The 16867-nt window shown below is 36.3% G+C and overlaps 1 protein-coding gene across 4 annotated transcripts in view; it reads right to left on the bottom strand.

Moving 5' to 3' along the window:
- Positions 1-707: 707 nt before the first annotated feature.
- The window catches only part of LOC120514667 (very-long-chain enoyl-CoA reductase-like), a 124832-nt gene continuing 108672 nt past the window's right edge, over positions 708-16867 (bottom strand). For 3 of the 4 annotated variants that reach the window (XM_039735164.1, XM_039735166.1, XM_039735162.1), the window contains 5 exons: positions 12775-12818; positions 7792-7849; positions 5981-6069; positions 1086-1131; positions 708-972 (listed from right to left, as the gene is read on the bottom strand). In XM_039735164.1, the coding sequence (XP_039591098.1) occupies positions 845-972; positions 1086-1131; positions 5981-6069; positions 7792-7849; positions 12775-12818 (365 nt within the window). In that variant the 3' untranslated portion in view covers positions 708-844. The remainder of the gene's footprint in view (positions 973-1085; positions 1132-5980; positions 6070-7791; positions 7850-12774; positions 12819-16867) is intronic. The other variant, XM_039735163.1, reaches the window with a different exon arrangement.

Here is a 16867-nt window from a genome sequence, read left to right on the forward strand (position 1 = left end):
TATTATATTTGATTTAAAAACCAGCCAGACTGGTAAATAGAGGAGGGCAGCCACACTGACGCTGGCAAAAAAGACACCAGTTTATTGTATGGTGAGGCTGTGAAATTGTGGCAAGATATCACGGTAGGGTGAGCATAAAACAAAAATTGCTCCATTGCAAAAATAAATCACACAACAAAACACTTTAACATCAAGTGAATGTAGGAATGATGATTGGGAAGAAGAGGAAGGAAGTTTAGAGCTAGACAAAAATGAACAAATGAGCTCAATGCTGACACAAATGGGTCATTGCCAGGGCGCTAGATCCTTGAGAAATAATCAACAGATGAATAGGAAGTTCAGCAAATTTGCAGTTTCAAGTATATATTCTTTTTTTATATATATCCAGAAAAGAAACTGTAATATATATATTTTTATTAATAATAGAAGTAGTGCTTTCTTCTAGAGAAAGAACACTCTTAAATGTTTTGAATTCAAGTAGAGAAACTTTCCAAAAGTAATTAAGCTGACTCTTCAAAAATAATAATATAAAATCCCATCATTAAATGTATCAGCTTGCAGCAACTTCATTAATTTCTTTCTCTGTAACTGTACTTCGAATATGAAATGCATCTGCAAAGCAACCTTATCTCTTGTTTTTTTGTGAAATAGAAAAAGATAAAAGCTGACCTGGATTCGTACAAAGTCATACCATTGCTAAACAATTCTCATTTCTGGTTCGTTATTTATTCACAATGCAGCAGTGTTATAACTTTGGAAAGCCTTGTACGAGTCGCCTTTTTGAAGACACAGGTCACACTTGGTGGCATTTATTTATACTTTTAAGCCAGAGCTTCTTCTGTTGTTACAGTAAAAATGGAATAATAGGCATCCTGATGTCAGGGTAGTCTTTAAATTCTTTAATGTAGGTGTTGTGCTTCCCTTTGGCCCAGATGGTCATCTGAATAAAGCCAAGAAGTGTGAAAAGTGCAACTGCAGAAAAAGAAGGAAATGTGAGGTACATCAAAACTAATAAATACAACAATTTGTTTTGTACATTTTGTATTATTTTTTATGTTGCAGATTGTGAAAAGCTATGTTATTACCTGGAAGGCATTGAGTCATAATTGTAAAGCCGAGCCAGGCTCCTGCCTACAATAAAAAGAAAAAGAAAAGACTAAATAAGTAGCTGCATTTTCTATTATTTCTGTTACTCTTATTGCATTGCACATTCCACTGTTTATAGGGTTTATAGGGTCATTGTTATCACATGTACAGAGTACAGTAAAATTCTTACCTGCATGTGCTAATAAGTATTCAATGCGTCGCCACTTTCCTGCATCATGATTAGTGGGTAGAACTACGTCACCTTAAAACATCTGACGTCCTTACTTATCTCTATTTATCCATCGACCTTCTGAGAAGCTTATCCAGCTCAGGGTCACAGAGAACCAGTGTTTATCCCAAAAGTGATGGGCATAAGGCCAAATGTGGACAGGGTGCCAGTCTATTATAGCACTCCAGTTTAGTGTTACAAAATAACTTAACCTGCAAGTCTTAGAAACACAAGAAGCAAATCTGACCGGGCTGTGTGCAGGCTCATTGAATTGTCATCTCCACAACTAAGTTTCCATTTACAAACATCTTTTTAAAAGACAATGATCTCTAAATACACTAGCATTTTTCACATCATTTATGAAAGCATCTTTACCAATGTATAAATGACCAAACACGCATAAGATGTAGCCATTTGTCTATACTGGGCATGCATGCATTAGCAGAAAAATCCTTGAAGGGACGTTAATGCCACTGGACATGGAAATTATCTCAGAATTGTACCAATTTGAAATTATTTGCCTTTTGTGAATGTATGCAGCATTCAGACTGTAGAAAAAGTCAATTTAGATGAATACAGGTAAGCAATACAACAAGTGCTATGGAAAACAACTTCTCTATGCCGGACATGTTGGAATGTGGGTGACTAATTAAGGAATGAGATGTTGTAAAAAGTGGGATCCAATCAATGATGGACTACGAAAGCATGATTAGAGTCTGCATATTTCAAACGTTTTCACCAATCCCCACTACAACGCCAAGCTAGAGTTTTCCGAAGAATACTGCTCTGGAGAGTGTTTTGGGGGTTAGAAAATCCAGGCTAGTGTGGACTAAAGGTGAAAATGGAGACTGTCTGTGTTTTTAGTTTAGCCATAACCTCAGAATGCCACTATCCTTGTGATGATACTGTATTAGGTTACACGTAAAAAAAGCTTTGAATAAAATAACATTTTTATCAAATGAATGATATAGAAAGTATAGCAGAAGGAGAAGTATAGGGAAGGCCAGAAAGAGTTGAATTGTGTCTTTGTGGATCTGGAGAAAGCATATGACAGGGTGCCTCGTGAATAGTTGTGGTGTTGTATGAAGAAATTGGGAGTGGCAGAGAAGTATATAAGAGTTGTACAGGATATGCATGAGGGAAGTGTGACCATGGTGAGGTCTGCGGTAGGAGTGACAGATGGCAAAAAGGCACAAGACCAATATAAATATAGGGTCCACCAGCTCCTCAAGTCTTTGCCTCCTCATCCATCAAGTACATTCAAAGACCTCGCCAAATTAAAAACTGAACAGTTCAAAAGTGAAATGAAAGATCTGACAAAGCCATCTGATATCTACGCATATCGGGTGCCCAGACTTCCAGCAAGGAGAGCTGCTATCCATCCAGGTTTATAGGAGTTGTTTGCCCCACTCACCTCACTTTGCTTTTATTCTATGGACATATTAAATAGAAAATTATAAATGTTATGAACAAATACAATTTGTAATCTGCTCCTCTTCTTTATGTTACTGCCCAGGAATTAGAGGGTTAAATAAAAAGTTAAAGTTCTTAATGTAGTCAAGTCACATTCTATCTGATGGTGACCATAGGTGGAGCTACTGTCTACAGTTGTATCTACATGACATGCTGGGATGTTTGGGATATTCAGGTCAACAAACGCATCAGTTTGAAGACACTGCTGCTACACAAGCAGTGCGCTATCTATACTTGCTTACGTACTTTAAGTAAATTTGGAGCATTTCACCAGGTGTCAGTGCGCAAAATCATCACAAAGAGAAAACAACATACGGTTCCATTGTGTTGTGAGTTGAGGGAAGAAAGGTGTTAAAAATAAAAATTATTTGCATTCTGATGCTGCTGCGAAAGTGCAAAAAACGGTGACACAGAATGTCATGACAGTGTGTGATACCTTTAAACGTATCACGTCTTTACAGTGGGGGATATGCGACGCTTGTATTGTCTATGTGGGAAATGGATGAACAAAAAGCACCATGAAGACATATGCATGTCAGCATTTAAGTTTGATGATTTGCTTCAGCACATCAATCCATTCATCAAACATCGAAGCATGAAAATTGATCCGGTTGGAGCTGCAAGCCTGCTGTCACATGTTACATGTAGATAGTAAACAACAAAGCGGACGTCACGTACCAAAACTTGCACTCACGTGATCCAAATTTTTGCTGGTACTGTGACTCATGCATGTGTTACATTAATTTCTGAAGAAGTGCTTAAAGGAAGCGTCAAAAGAACACTGAGAACGCGTGGTAGCCATGATGTGTGTGTGTACGCGTTTTGAGCCTGAAGTATAAACTGGTCCTAAGGTGACACAACAAAACAAGTCAGAATTAAATTGATATTTTAGGATAACAGAAACATATGCAGTTTAAAGGCAGCATTAGAGTTGTGAAGTGAACAGTCTGACGTTCTTCAGCTCTAGCAACAAGTACGAATTCACACTGCCTTGAACAGTAGAAGATCAACTTTTGTGTTGAAACTCTGCCTAGTTTTTCAGGTTTTTATTTGTTTTCCTCATTTTTCCAGCTAATAAAACTATGTTGGAATTAGGTGGTAAAGCATTACTGAGGATGTGCCACTCTTTCTTAGACTGGATCTGTCTGCCTTCCTAACTTCAGCAAGTACTTTTACTGTATCAATGTGAAATTTCATTTTTTGTCCATTTCAATTAATCAACACACTTCTTTTCATTCCAGTTTTCCTCCACCTTTATCAGAATACATTAGAAATAAATTAATGGAGCCAGTGTAGGGCAGCATGAGTCTATACAGATATACTGGTGCCACAATGCATCTATTCATTTTTTTAGCATGGAAAAAAAAAACACTTTACCTTTTTCCCAAATAAATTAGTGAGATGCAAGAATTACTTAACCCCACACTGCTTTTTTGGAGATTTGTGTTTTGATATTGGTGAGTATCACACTTAAGGCATTGCCTTTTGAACAGACATCAGCAGAGAGTAGCAAAACATTAAAAATAAATTCTTGTCCCCTAAATTTAAAACCAAAACTATGTTCTGTAGTAATGGCCAATGGATCATAATTTCAGAGTGCGTGTGACAATCTGTATGTGTTTAAACTATATTAATTCTTCTTTGATCTTTCCCACTGCATCAGTCATTACTCTTTCTACATTTAGATGTTTACTGTGTGACTGAAACGCCACAGGTATTTCTGGCTTGGCCTAGAGATACACACTTGCTTTCCATTACTTGTTATGACCTCATATGGAAATTATAGTTAGTCAACAGACTTCAAATATTTTATGGAAGATCAAGCATGGTTGTATTTAAAGAATGGCAAAAATAAAAAATATTTTGTGTATGTTTTGTATTTTCTTAAAAGGTTCAATTATGCGCATCAAGTAATAGGAAATATCAACTCAGTCCAAGTCTGCTAAGATCATTTTGTGGAATTTTTTCATAAGAATTTCTGCCCTTCACAGTCTCAAATGCTTGTGTGCTTGGCAAAGGAAAATACTAAAGACTCTGTGCCAGGGCCATGACTAAATAGCCTGCTTGTTCAGTGAATGATTATAATAACAATGAAGGCTTTATAACCAATTGTTCTCCTCAAAATGCACCTTTCGACCATCTATGTTTTCTGTTCTTATTTTTATTACTATTGTAATTATAATTAGAGCAGTCATTTAGTATCCACTGGTTGAATGGTCAACAACTGTAATGATGAGGGGGATGAGACAAAGCATAGGAGTCGGATGGAAATGTTTGTTTCTTGGCGGAAAGAGAATTGTGTGCATCTTAACATCAGCAGAACCAAGGAACTGCTTATTGACTTTCGCCACATCAAACAGTCTTTAAGGCCAGTAACTATTCAAGGAGTGGATGTAGAGGTGGTCCACTCCTACAAATAATTAGAAGTCCACATTAATGACAGGCTGGACTGGTCTCAAAACACAGAGGAACTATGTAAGTAAGGGCAGAAAAGGCTCTTTTTTCTTAGGAGACTGTGCTCCTTTAATGTGGGAAGTGACATCCAGTACATCTTGCATAACTTTGTGACGGTCAGTGTGATTTTCTACGTTATGGTGTGGTGGCCTAGTAACATCACTTCAAGAAAGCCCCACCAAATTAACAATCTAATTAAAAAGGCAAGCTTAGTTATGGGACACACTCTTGATCAACTGTAGGTAGTAGTGGGAGAGTTTCAGAAAACGCTATGGGGGCTCCTTTATACCAACAGCAATATGTCTGCATAATGCCTCGCTGTGAATATGAAAGCACCAAGTCAGAACTTTTCTTGCTTTATAGTCATTCCAGTGTGTGTGTATATTTATTTATTTTTATTTGTTTACTTATTTATTTATTTACTTACTTACTTCTCTATCTATTTATGTATTTAAACTCTGAGCTTCTGTAAAAAGTCTAATTTCCCCCTGGGAACAAATAAAGTTCTGTTTCTCTATGTATCTTGATGGTGATAGGACACCAGCTATGCTTTTCTCACATCTGGGTGGGTTTGCTGTGGGAACTCCAGTTCCTATCTTTATTATGATATCATGTGTTTATTAAAGGAAAAAAAGAAAAGTGAAACCCCCATAAAAGTGTAAATACTGATAAACATTAAAAGGAAAATATGTTAATTTTAAACATTTTCGTAAAAACAAATCATCAGAGTTCACCTACCTCATAGGTGTAATTTGGACAAGATACAAAGAAGAAAAGCCAAGTGAATGGGTTTTTGGTTGGATAAGGAATCTTTCTTGTCTTTGAACCTATTAGGATAAGAAAACAAAGGAATTCAAACTTTTGAAACATGAGCTTCTTGTGTAAGTTAGACAAGAGTCAAAAATATCTAGCTTACCAGGAATGTTTTAATAAAGAAAATGGCCACTGCATTTACTCCAGTAATGCCACTGTAATGTGCTTTTTAGTACATAGGCTAAGTCACGTTTTATTTACTAAACACAATTCATCTAAATACCATGTTTATCACTCTTACACTATGTCCACACTATTATGTTTTCATTTAAAAGCGGTGTCTTTAAACAAAAACAATCTCCATCCACACTAGCATTTTCACATTGTTACGAAAGTAGCTGTGTCCACACTAAAATGACTGAAAACGCATATGACATAGTCGTTCACCTACACTGGGTATGTACACATTGGTGGAAGTAGGAAGAGAAAATGTCTTCCTTGGGTATAGGATTTATCATGAAACTGTAACAACCAGTATACTGTTTTCCTTTTGAGCATATGTACAGCATTCAAACTGTACAAAAAGCAATTTAGTGCATACAGGTAATCAATACAACAACCTGCCCTCCACGTTACCATGTTGGAACATTGCTTTCTTCTGTGGAGGGTGACCAATCAGAGAAGGGCCATATAATAAGCACAAACCAATTAGAGTCTGTGTTTTCAAAACTCCACCAATCCACTCCACATCCCTAAGCCAGCATTTTCAAGAGAATACTACTCTGGAGAGAGTTTTTAAAAGTCTTCATTTTCATGAATTAAAAATACCGGGGTTGTGTGGACATAAGGTGAAAAACGGAGATCCGTATCTGCAGTTTTAAATGAAAAAATAGTAGTGTTGATGTTGCGTCAAAAAAAGTTCTTCTAGAAAATGGTGACCCAATGGATTCTGCTTCATTTTTATTGCTCATTCAATTACCTTGTGGTCTTTAGAATTACATCTCGCTATGCCACGCTAGGATAGTGACAATGTCACCGTAGCGGGTCCCCCTTTTTATAGATTCCCGGAAGCTGCTCATCTAAATAACAGCCTGCCGGCTCAGACCATTTCCTCCTGGCGGTTCAGTCCAGCTGCTGTTCTTGTTTCTTGCTAGACGCAGCACCGTTACAGTGTTATATGTAAAGTATGTAGAACTTATATAGTGTCTTTTTGAAATAATTACTACAAACAGCCTTATGAAGAAATAAAAATATTATCAGTCAAATGACACACAATGTACTGATCTACAGATAAAGGCACTGATAAAACAAACTGAGTACAATAAAGCAATGAACTTCAGAGGAAATGGAAATGGTAAGATATAATTATGATGAAAATACTTATGATCATAAGAATAATAAAACTCCACAAAAACAGTTTCCTATATGGAATTTTCAATACAGGAACTTATTTTTTATATAAGAAAGTGGTTTATCACCTTTGAGGTAGAGGCAATCACTATGTGTTCTTCTACTGCAGTGCATCTCAGTCCAGGTCCTGGGGCACCACTATGGCTGCTAGTTTTCATTTCCACTAGTTTACTAACCAGAGCTTGATTCTCACCCAGGTTTCCTCAGGACTAAGTTGGATGCATTACTCTTGGACTATCCACAAGTGTTAGAAATGTAAGTAAAAGTGCTAGTTCAAGGCCTGCCAGCAGTGTTCTGAGCACCGGTACTGTATATACTGTATGCACACAAGCTCCTGTGTTGATGAGAAGATAGAATTAAAAGGAAGAAGGCTGTCTACAGCTTACCATCACCTTTCAAATTGTTAAGAGCTAAATGTATAGAAAAGTTGCCAAGTTCACAGAGCTGTAAGAGAAAAGAAATCAGTCCATCAGTAATAGAGCCAAGATTATCAATTATTATTATTATTATTACTTTTACAAATATTTTACTTTTAAACAGTCACAAATCTTAAAATGTGGTGGAAATCTCTATGGTTTAACAAGGACTCTTCCTTCTACTACAATCTTAAAATGTACTCATCAATTTTACTTTTAGATAACCTAAAGCTAAGGTCACTTTTAGAAAGAACTAGAAGGCCAAAGCTGATGTTGATAGTTATCATGTGTGATCATTCTGATTTCCAACTACATTTTAGGACCACCAATATGATCATAATGTTATGATCCGAGTGGTCGCACTCTCGAGCAATGGTTAGTGCTGCTCTCTCATAACTCTGGAGCTCGAGTTCAATTCTGAGCCCAGTTACTACTATCTATGGGGAGTTTGTTTTCTCTTCTTATGTCTGTGTGAATTTTGGTGAGTAAACCCAGTTTCATCCACATCTATAAACTGAACTACTATGATTAAGTGTGGGTAAGTGGCCTGGGATATCCAAAAGATGCCAGGATAGGTTCTTACTCCTTACAGCCTTGTATTGGATACCACTATAAAGTAAAAACTTGCTGTATGAATTTTTAAAGTGCTAGAACTTGTGTCTGCCTGTCCAATTAGGACATCCTGACTTTATTTGTACCATTACATCAAATTAGAGATGAGACCATACAACACTTTAAGTTTTCTATTTTGTTTTCTGAGTACAAAAAGTCTAATTCTAAGAGCCAGATATTTACCCAACACTTTTAATCTGCTGTGGAACATGGCTGGTGCCCTTATATTGGAAGGACTAAGGGAGAGGGCATGCATAAGGCATTATCACCCACTGAATGCTAGACGGTAGCTCCCCCTGGGTTGTTCCATTGCCACGGATTCCCTGTTGGGTCCTGTGGGTGCCAGCAGGGGGTAATGCAGGGACTGGGAATCCCTACTTTGTCGGGCTCCTGCCTTACCCAGATGTGCTTCTGGACCACGTTAACAGGCCACCAGAAGTAGAATGTCACATAAAATTACCCCAGTGCTGCGGTTCCAGAAGCCAGAGTGGGGAGGAAGAAGACGAATCTTGTTGAAGGAAGGAGGACACAGAAAAATAGGCACAGACAGCGAGAGAGATAAAGACAAAGTATTGAAGAGTTGAGTAGTGATGTGTGCTTTTATAACAGTTGGGAAGAGTTTCCCACAGAGAAATAAAAACGTTATGTTTCTGCTGGACTTGTGCCTGTGTCTATTTCTGTTGGTTTTGGGGAGCTGGAGTTTAATTATTAATGTTTAATTATTAATATTAAGCCATAAGGGGTTTTATTAGAGTATACCATTTATCTGTTCTCTGATTGGTGCAAATTAAAAAATATATTTGAATATGTAAACTAATAAAAGGTACTGTTCTGTATAGGGAACTCAGCTGTCCACATGGGGAGGCTCCACCAGTTTGGTGGAATTTATCTTTTCCACCTTTTGTCTTCAATTGTATATTAAAGAGTATTTTTCCCTAATATAACTGATTCAGAAAATGTCAAGATTAATATCTCGAGATTAATGCAACAGTCAGGTCTTGAAGTTTCACACTCAAATTTCAACTGCAATTTCTGTCATTTTTCACAATTGAAAATGAAAACAACAATTAGTGATGAGAGTCCCATCTTAGAGAAGACATAAAGGAGATTAAGCTCCTGCAATGACTAAAATACGATGGAGTGTAAAGTAACTATAAAAGGTACACAATAAAGAAAATGCATATTTCTAAACCACATATTGTAATTTTATCTGCTCCTGAAATAAAAAATGGTTACATGTATTTTTTAATAGTAATATATAAACTTTTATGCCATACTTGTGCCACATTCTGAACATGTGCACTGTGGGAATAATTTAAAAGATTCAAGTCAATGAACACAAGATGGGAGCTGCTATGTACTTTAGTTTACTTACTGATTACATAAATGATAATATCCAGCTTCCATCCTTCCATCCAGTTACTGAACCCATGAAAACCAGTTGTGGCCTTCTGTGCCTATCCTGACATAAATGGCTCAAGGCAGATATTCTGAATGGCACACCAATTCATCACAGGTCACACTCTCTCATACTTGCAAAATTGATCTGCACAGCTTTGTTATGTATTGACTGAGCATGTGATTAAAGAGATTATTAAAAAAAAAAGAAATTTGAAACATTAGCAGTACTCTGTGGCCACCTTGACATTTAAAATCTCTTTGACTGAACTGCTAAAGCTGCTAGAGAAAAGGGGTCTGCTTTCACTGCACATTAATTGAGCAAATACACAGACTGGTACACTTTGCTTTTCTTTCATCATCTGGTGTTTTAAAAGCGAATTCAAGATGTGTTTCCTTTGGGACATGTTTCCTAGTTTGAGCACATTAAGTGCGACTGTGTGGCTTATTATCCTAGGACTGGCAGTGCAAACAAATTCAATAACATACAGCAGGCTGTCTCCCTAAATATGACTTTCAAACTGTCCCCAACTTTGTGTCTACTACGATTTATGCACAAATCCATACAATATTTTGTTTTAAACATATCAATGTTCAAATGTTTATTGTTTTTGGATATTTAATTCTTTTCCTTACATATAACTTTAAAAGAATATCATAATTTAAAAAGCATGTACAACTCAGTAAATGATTAATAAAATGCTGTAATCTGTGGACGGTAATATAATTTTGTCTTACACCATAATGTATGTTCAGTTAATACAGTACCTATTTTTTAAACACAAAAACAAAGAGGAATTGTCCAGAAGCTAACATCTAAGACTGATGCTTTCCACATGGGTCTATGAAACATATTGGCTGCAATCAAAAAATGCCCCTTGAATTGACAGAATTGTACCTGCCAAAACAAGATGAGGAGAGAACCAGAGCAGCAGCTGAGCTACAAATGGTGTTCACATCTTGGTTTACTAGAGTTAAGAGGAAATCAGCAGATGTTGCTCTTACTTTCTGTGGAAAAATTCCTCCTTGAATTTAATGGTCTATAATACAGTACAGTAGCCTTACACTCTGCTCTCAGAAGAATTTTCTTCATTTAAAATAGTAAAACTAACAACAAACAGTCTCTACTTGATTTTAATTACATTTCTACATGCTGCAAATTTCTTATTTTATTATTTGAAAACACATGAGTGTTTCATTAACTACGTAAATAAATGTACTGTACCAGTATGTGATGCAAATGATAGAAAGAGTTAAGTAAAACAAATGATAGACTTTGAGGTAATTAATAATCAAAGTTATTAACAACAGTTTGTTGTGCCCAAAGTTGTGTATCAAAATGGCGGGCAGCCTCACTTAATTTTTAGGTTGGTATGGAATTTGGAGTGAACAGCATAGGCATCTAATGGCAACTGTGGACAGAAATGCAAACTAACTGTGCTGTCCATGTGCTGATTCAACATGCAAAGGAAAGCTGCCAAGCAACTTTGGATCATTTCAGTGCAAATGTCATCTATTGCTGGAGAGGGGAGTGCTGTGAAGAAGAATCTATTAAGAATTCTATAGGATCTATAAGAAATCTTCTTAGAGTTGGCCATCCAGCCAAACTGAGTAATTCTGCAAGAAGGGACCCGGGCCATGTTGGTGACCAAGAACCTAAAGGTCACTCTATTAGACCTTCATAAGTCCTCTGCAAAGATGGGAGAACCTGTTGGAAGAACAACAATCTCAGAAGCAATGCATCAGTCAGGCCCATATGACAGCCTGCTTGGAGTTTGCCGATCAAAATTTAAAGGACTCTGTGAACATGAGGAAAAAGATTCTGTGGTCTGATGAGACAGAAATTGAAATCTCTGCAAAGCACTCCACACACTACGTCTAGAAAACACAGCGCATTGCTCACCACCTACCTAATACCATCTCTACTTTGAAGCATGATGGTGGCAACATAATGCTATGGGGGTGCTTCTTACTTGCTCCACAGTACAAGAGACCTCAGACTGAGGCGACAGTTCACCTGTCATCAAGGTAATAACCTGAAACATATAGCCAAGACAACACTGGAGTAGCTTCAGGAAAACATTCAGACTGTCCTTGAGTTGCCAAGCTATAGCCCTGACTTAAACCCCATAGAACATCTGCAGAGGGACCTGAAGATGGCAGTTTACAAACACTTCCCATCCAATCTAACAGAGTTTGACAGTATCTGCCTGGAACAATGGGATACATTTCCTAAATCCAGAAATGGAAAGTGTGGGGGGATTTACTCAAAGAAAACTCTAAGCTGTAATTGCTGCCTAAGAGGCTTCTACAAAGTCCTGAACTAAGATCCTGAACACTCATGAGATATTTCAGTTTTTGACTTTTAATACATTTGCAAACTTTTATGAAAACATATAAACATTGTCATGAGTTATTGAGTGTAGGTTGATGGGCAAAAATGTCAAATGTATTCTTTTCAAACTAAACACAATAAAGTGTGCGGGAAGTGAAGGGGTCTGAAGACTTTCTCAATCCACGATAGATAGATAGATAGATAGATAGATAGATAGATAGATAGATAGATAGATAGATAGATAGATAGATAGTATATTCTGAATGTCCCTAGCCTTTACTCACAATAACAGCTGGATAGCTGAATTATCAGTTTTGTTCCTACTGCATTATTTCATTTTTCTGATATTATTTTATATACCATAAAGCACTCCCCATCTTCTCTCCATAGACTCCAGTGGAACTTTATGATTTTGACACTTTTACATGTCTTGACTGCAATGATTAGTTTAATTCAATATTAAAAATATTTTTAGAGTGATAGGCCCTGAATCCCAACAGAAATATCCTATTAACTTTAGCACAATGTGGAATATGGGTGTTTCACTACCTTTTTGAACACTTTTATAGTGTATAAGTCATTTTTAATAGTAAATTCAAAATACTTACTGTAAACAGTGCCAGTGCATAGTTGACCTGTTTATTTCCATAAGCTGTTTAAACATAATAACAGAATAAAAAGAATTAAGACATTTTTATATACTAATAGAAGTTATAAACACATAGTTTAGGAGGCCTCCAAATGAGGCATGAGGTCACCTTCTGAAATGAGAACTTAAAGTGTTTTACCACAGAGGAGGGTAATTCTGGTTACATGGAGATCAAAAGTGCAGTATAGAGTCTGAGATGGACAAGATCCTGCTGGCAAATGGAAAGGTGGACACACTTGTGGGAGGAGGAGAGATATAGTGTGAAGCTCTCTTGAATCCAGGGAAAGCAGGCTGGTAATGTTTAGATAGATAGATAGATAGATAGATAGATAGATAGATAGATAGATAGATAGATAGATAGATAGATAGATAGATACTTTATTAATCCCAAGGGGAAATTCACAAATTATATTAAATGAGCAGTTTTAGTCCTGCAGCCCACATACTGAATTTAGAAAATGATAACTCATTGGGTTTAAATTTAGCTACAACACATTTGACATGCACCAAAAAATAACTGAATGTTGTTAATTTTTAAACAGTTTGATTCAGATTCTGCAATTTGAAAGTCAATTAAATAAGTGAATATTTATTCACTACAACTGTGGTTTCTGGTTTTCACGTCAGCCAATTTATTCAATTTAATTGAATTTCTGACTTTGATTGAACACTAGAAAGATTTAGATGGGATCTGGCAATTCAGCTCAACAAAGCTCACAATTCCTATCCATTTAATTCTTCCAAAATAACATGAGGTCTAGTTCTAAAGGTCCCAAAATTCCTGCTGTCTACTACACTACTTGGTAGCTTATTCCAAGTGTCTATGGCTTCTTGTGTGAAGAAAAAGAAGTCCTAATGTTTCTTACAGGTTAACAGGTTTCCAGATGTGTTTGTGAGGAATTCATTTTAAAGTAAATGCCCCAGTTCACTGGACTAATTCCGTTCATAATTTTAAACACTTCAGTCATGACTTCTCTTAATCTTCTTTTTACTTAAACTGGAAAGGCTCATCTCTTTTAATCTTTCTTCACAATTCAACCCCTGTAACCCTGGAATCAGCCTAGTCACTCTCCTCTGGACCTTTTCTAGTGCTGCTTTGTCATTTTTTTACCCTGGAGACCAAAACTGCACATAGTACTCCAGATATGGCATCACCAGTGTGTTATAAAGCTTAAGCTTAACATCCTTGGACTTGTACTCCACACGTTGTATTAATATAACCTCATATTCTGTTTGCATTCTTAATGGCTTCTGTACACTGTTGGGAAGTTGTTAGTGTTGATTCCAGTATGACTCCTAAATCCTTCTCTTACGGTGTACTGAGTTAGCAGGCATGATTTTATGTTTCTTTTGAGAAGTTAGAAACCCATCACAGTGAGCATTTCTACCCCTCTAACATATAACATATATTAAGGTCATTCAATAAAAGAACTTGATCTATTAACATGTCCACCATTTTTTGTGATATAACTTAATACATTTTTTAATTGATTCAAACATGAGTAAAGAGAGATGAAACTTGCAAAGCCTCCCTACAGAGATCTCATCAAGGCTGTGTCACTGGTTTGTGTGCCTCTATGTGGATTTTTTGCTAAAAGACACTGAAATAAAAGAAGCTAATATCTTAACGAACAATTTCAGAAGTTTCTCTTCTCCTTAATAGTATACAGTGTATAGGTTTGTGGTCCTCAAGAGAGAAAATAAAATGCATGATAAAAAAATGGCATTTATTTCATGGCAGGAGACGACTTTTCATCTAAAAACTGTCTGGAGGAAACACCAGCAGCCATAGGGGTACATGAGGACTGGAGATGAATATCTTGGCAGCATAGCAAACAGTATAGAAATAAAAGACATTGCAGCCTTATTTCAATGACAATTAAAAGGCCCCGTCTGCAGGCAAGGCAGATAGGAAGATTGTTTCTGAGACCTTTAAAACACTTGAAGATTAGAAAGACAGAATAAGACAGTAGTCTCATCAGAAAGATGGCAGATTCTAAAATGACCTTAAAGTGCACCTAATAAATACAGAATACAGAACGATACAGAATTTCCAGTGGAATAAGAGTTGTCTACTAGTCAGAATATACCCTTTTCATATTTAACAACTATTAATGAAAGAAGGTATGAACAAAAGAAAAGGAAAAATTTTAAAAATAACGTAACATGGTTGTTAATGTAATTGTTTTGTCATTGATATGAGTGTTGTTCTCATATCTATCTATACATATATATATATATCTATGTATCTATATATATATATATGTTGTTCTCATATCTATCTATATATATATATCTCTATCTATCTATATATATATATACCAGCTTAGCAGTGAGAAGTAGTGTGTTAAAGAAGAAAAGAGAAAGAAAAGGAAACATTTTGAAAATAACGTAACATGATTGTCAATGTAATTGTTTTGTCACTGTTATGAGTGTCGCTGTGATATATATATATATATAGCAAAATACCCGCACTTCACAGCGATGTCATGTGTTAAGGAAGTTATGAAAAAGAAAAGGAAACATTTTAAAAATAATGTAACATGATTGTCAAAGTAATTGTTTTGTGTATTTGGCAGCAGCGCACGAAGTTGTTTTCGCAGCTGCATCAGAAAATGTACCACGACGTCTGACCGCCTCCTTTTACTGTTTTCTCACAGCTTGGATTGCTGCTGTCATATATACACACACACACACACACACACACACACACACACACACACACACACATACATACATACATACATATATATATATATATATATACATATATACACATACATATCTTCATATCTACATATCTATATACATATCTACATATACACATATATATATATATATATATATATATATATATATATATGTATGTATGTATGTGTATATATATATATAGAGACTGTCGATCTAGGATCGGACTGCTGAGTCACTCCAGACGCTGCTCCCAAAAACACAACTGAAGATCATTCCAGAGCGCAAACATCATCTTTCGAGATGGACGAATGCCTACTATATATATATATATATAAATACATACCTATCTACATCATATATACACACACATACATACATACACACACACAAATTATATATATGTGTGTATGTATGTATGTATGTATGTATGTATGTATGTATGTATGTATGTATGTATGTATGTATGTGTGTGTGTGTGTGTGTATATATATACACTTACATATACTTGTGTGTATGTTTGTATGTGTCTATATGTGTGTGTATAGGTTTGGTCACTGAGTGCAAGGGAAAAATAATAAATTATAGTCTATAAGTTATTAAACAGTAAAACATTAACGTTTTAAGAAGTACAGGTACATTGAAATTACATTTTCTATGTGAACGTTCAAATTTGTGCCTCTGGTAATGTGCCTTACCGGCATTTAAAGAAAATTAGTTTTGTGTCCTCTGCAGTGTTAAGAGAGAAAGGCTTTGGTTTGGGATAAAAGGAAAAAAGGTGTAAAGAAAGGAAAGTTGCCTTTTTCTTTTATATAGTATAGAGATGTGTTAAGCTGACGTTATGATCGCCTTTTGGGGACAGTCGCGGTGGGTCTTGTGTAGACTGGTGAGACGTCCCCGCCATTAATCGGCTGTGATGGCACTGTCAGTCCTGCACTCGTGTGCGTGTCTTCATAATTCGAGGTGAGGACCTGATAATCGATCGTGCAAAGAAAGTGTGAATCGCCTTAATATTATTTTGCCGTGGTGTAGAAAAGGGGTCCCGTGTTTGCACTTGTCTGGGCTATAGCGCAGGGGAGGATGAAAAAAATTAAAAGTGCTCACTTTGACTTAAGGCAGAAGCGCAGTCAGCGTCTCAAAGGCCGGCACAGCTATGCGCGCGGGCTGGCTGCTCGACTTTTGCTGGGCAGGAGACCCCAGTTTGCAGACACGTTCATGATATCAAAAGTCTCAGCGCTCTTTGGAGGTCATTCATATATATATATATAGCAAAATACCCGCGACCGAGTGGAGAAGTAGTGTGTTAAAGAAGTAATGAAAAGAAAAGGAAACATTTTAATAATAGCGTAACATGATTGACATTG

This window comes from Polypterus senegalus, chromosome 14, assembly GCF_016835505.1.
Source record: "Polypterus senegalus isolate Bchr_013 chromosome 14, ASM1683550v1, whole genome shotgun sequence".
Lineage (NCBI taxonomy): Eukaryota > Metazoa > Chordata > Cladistia > Polypteriformes > Polypteridae > Polypterus > Polypterus senegalus.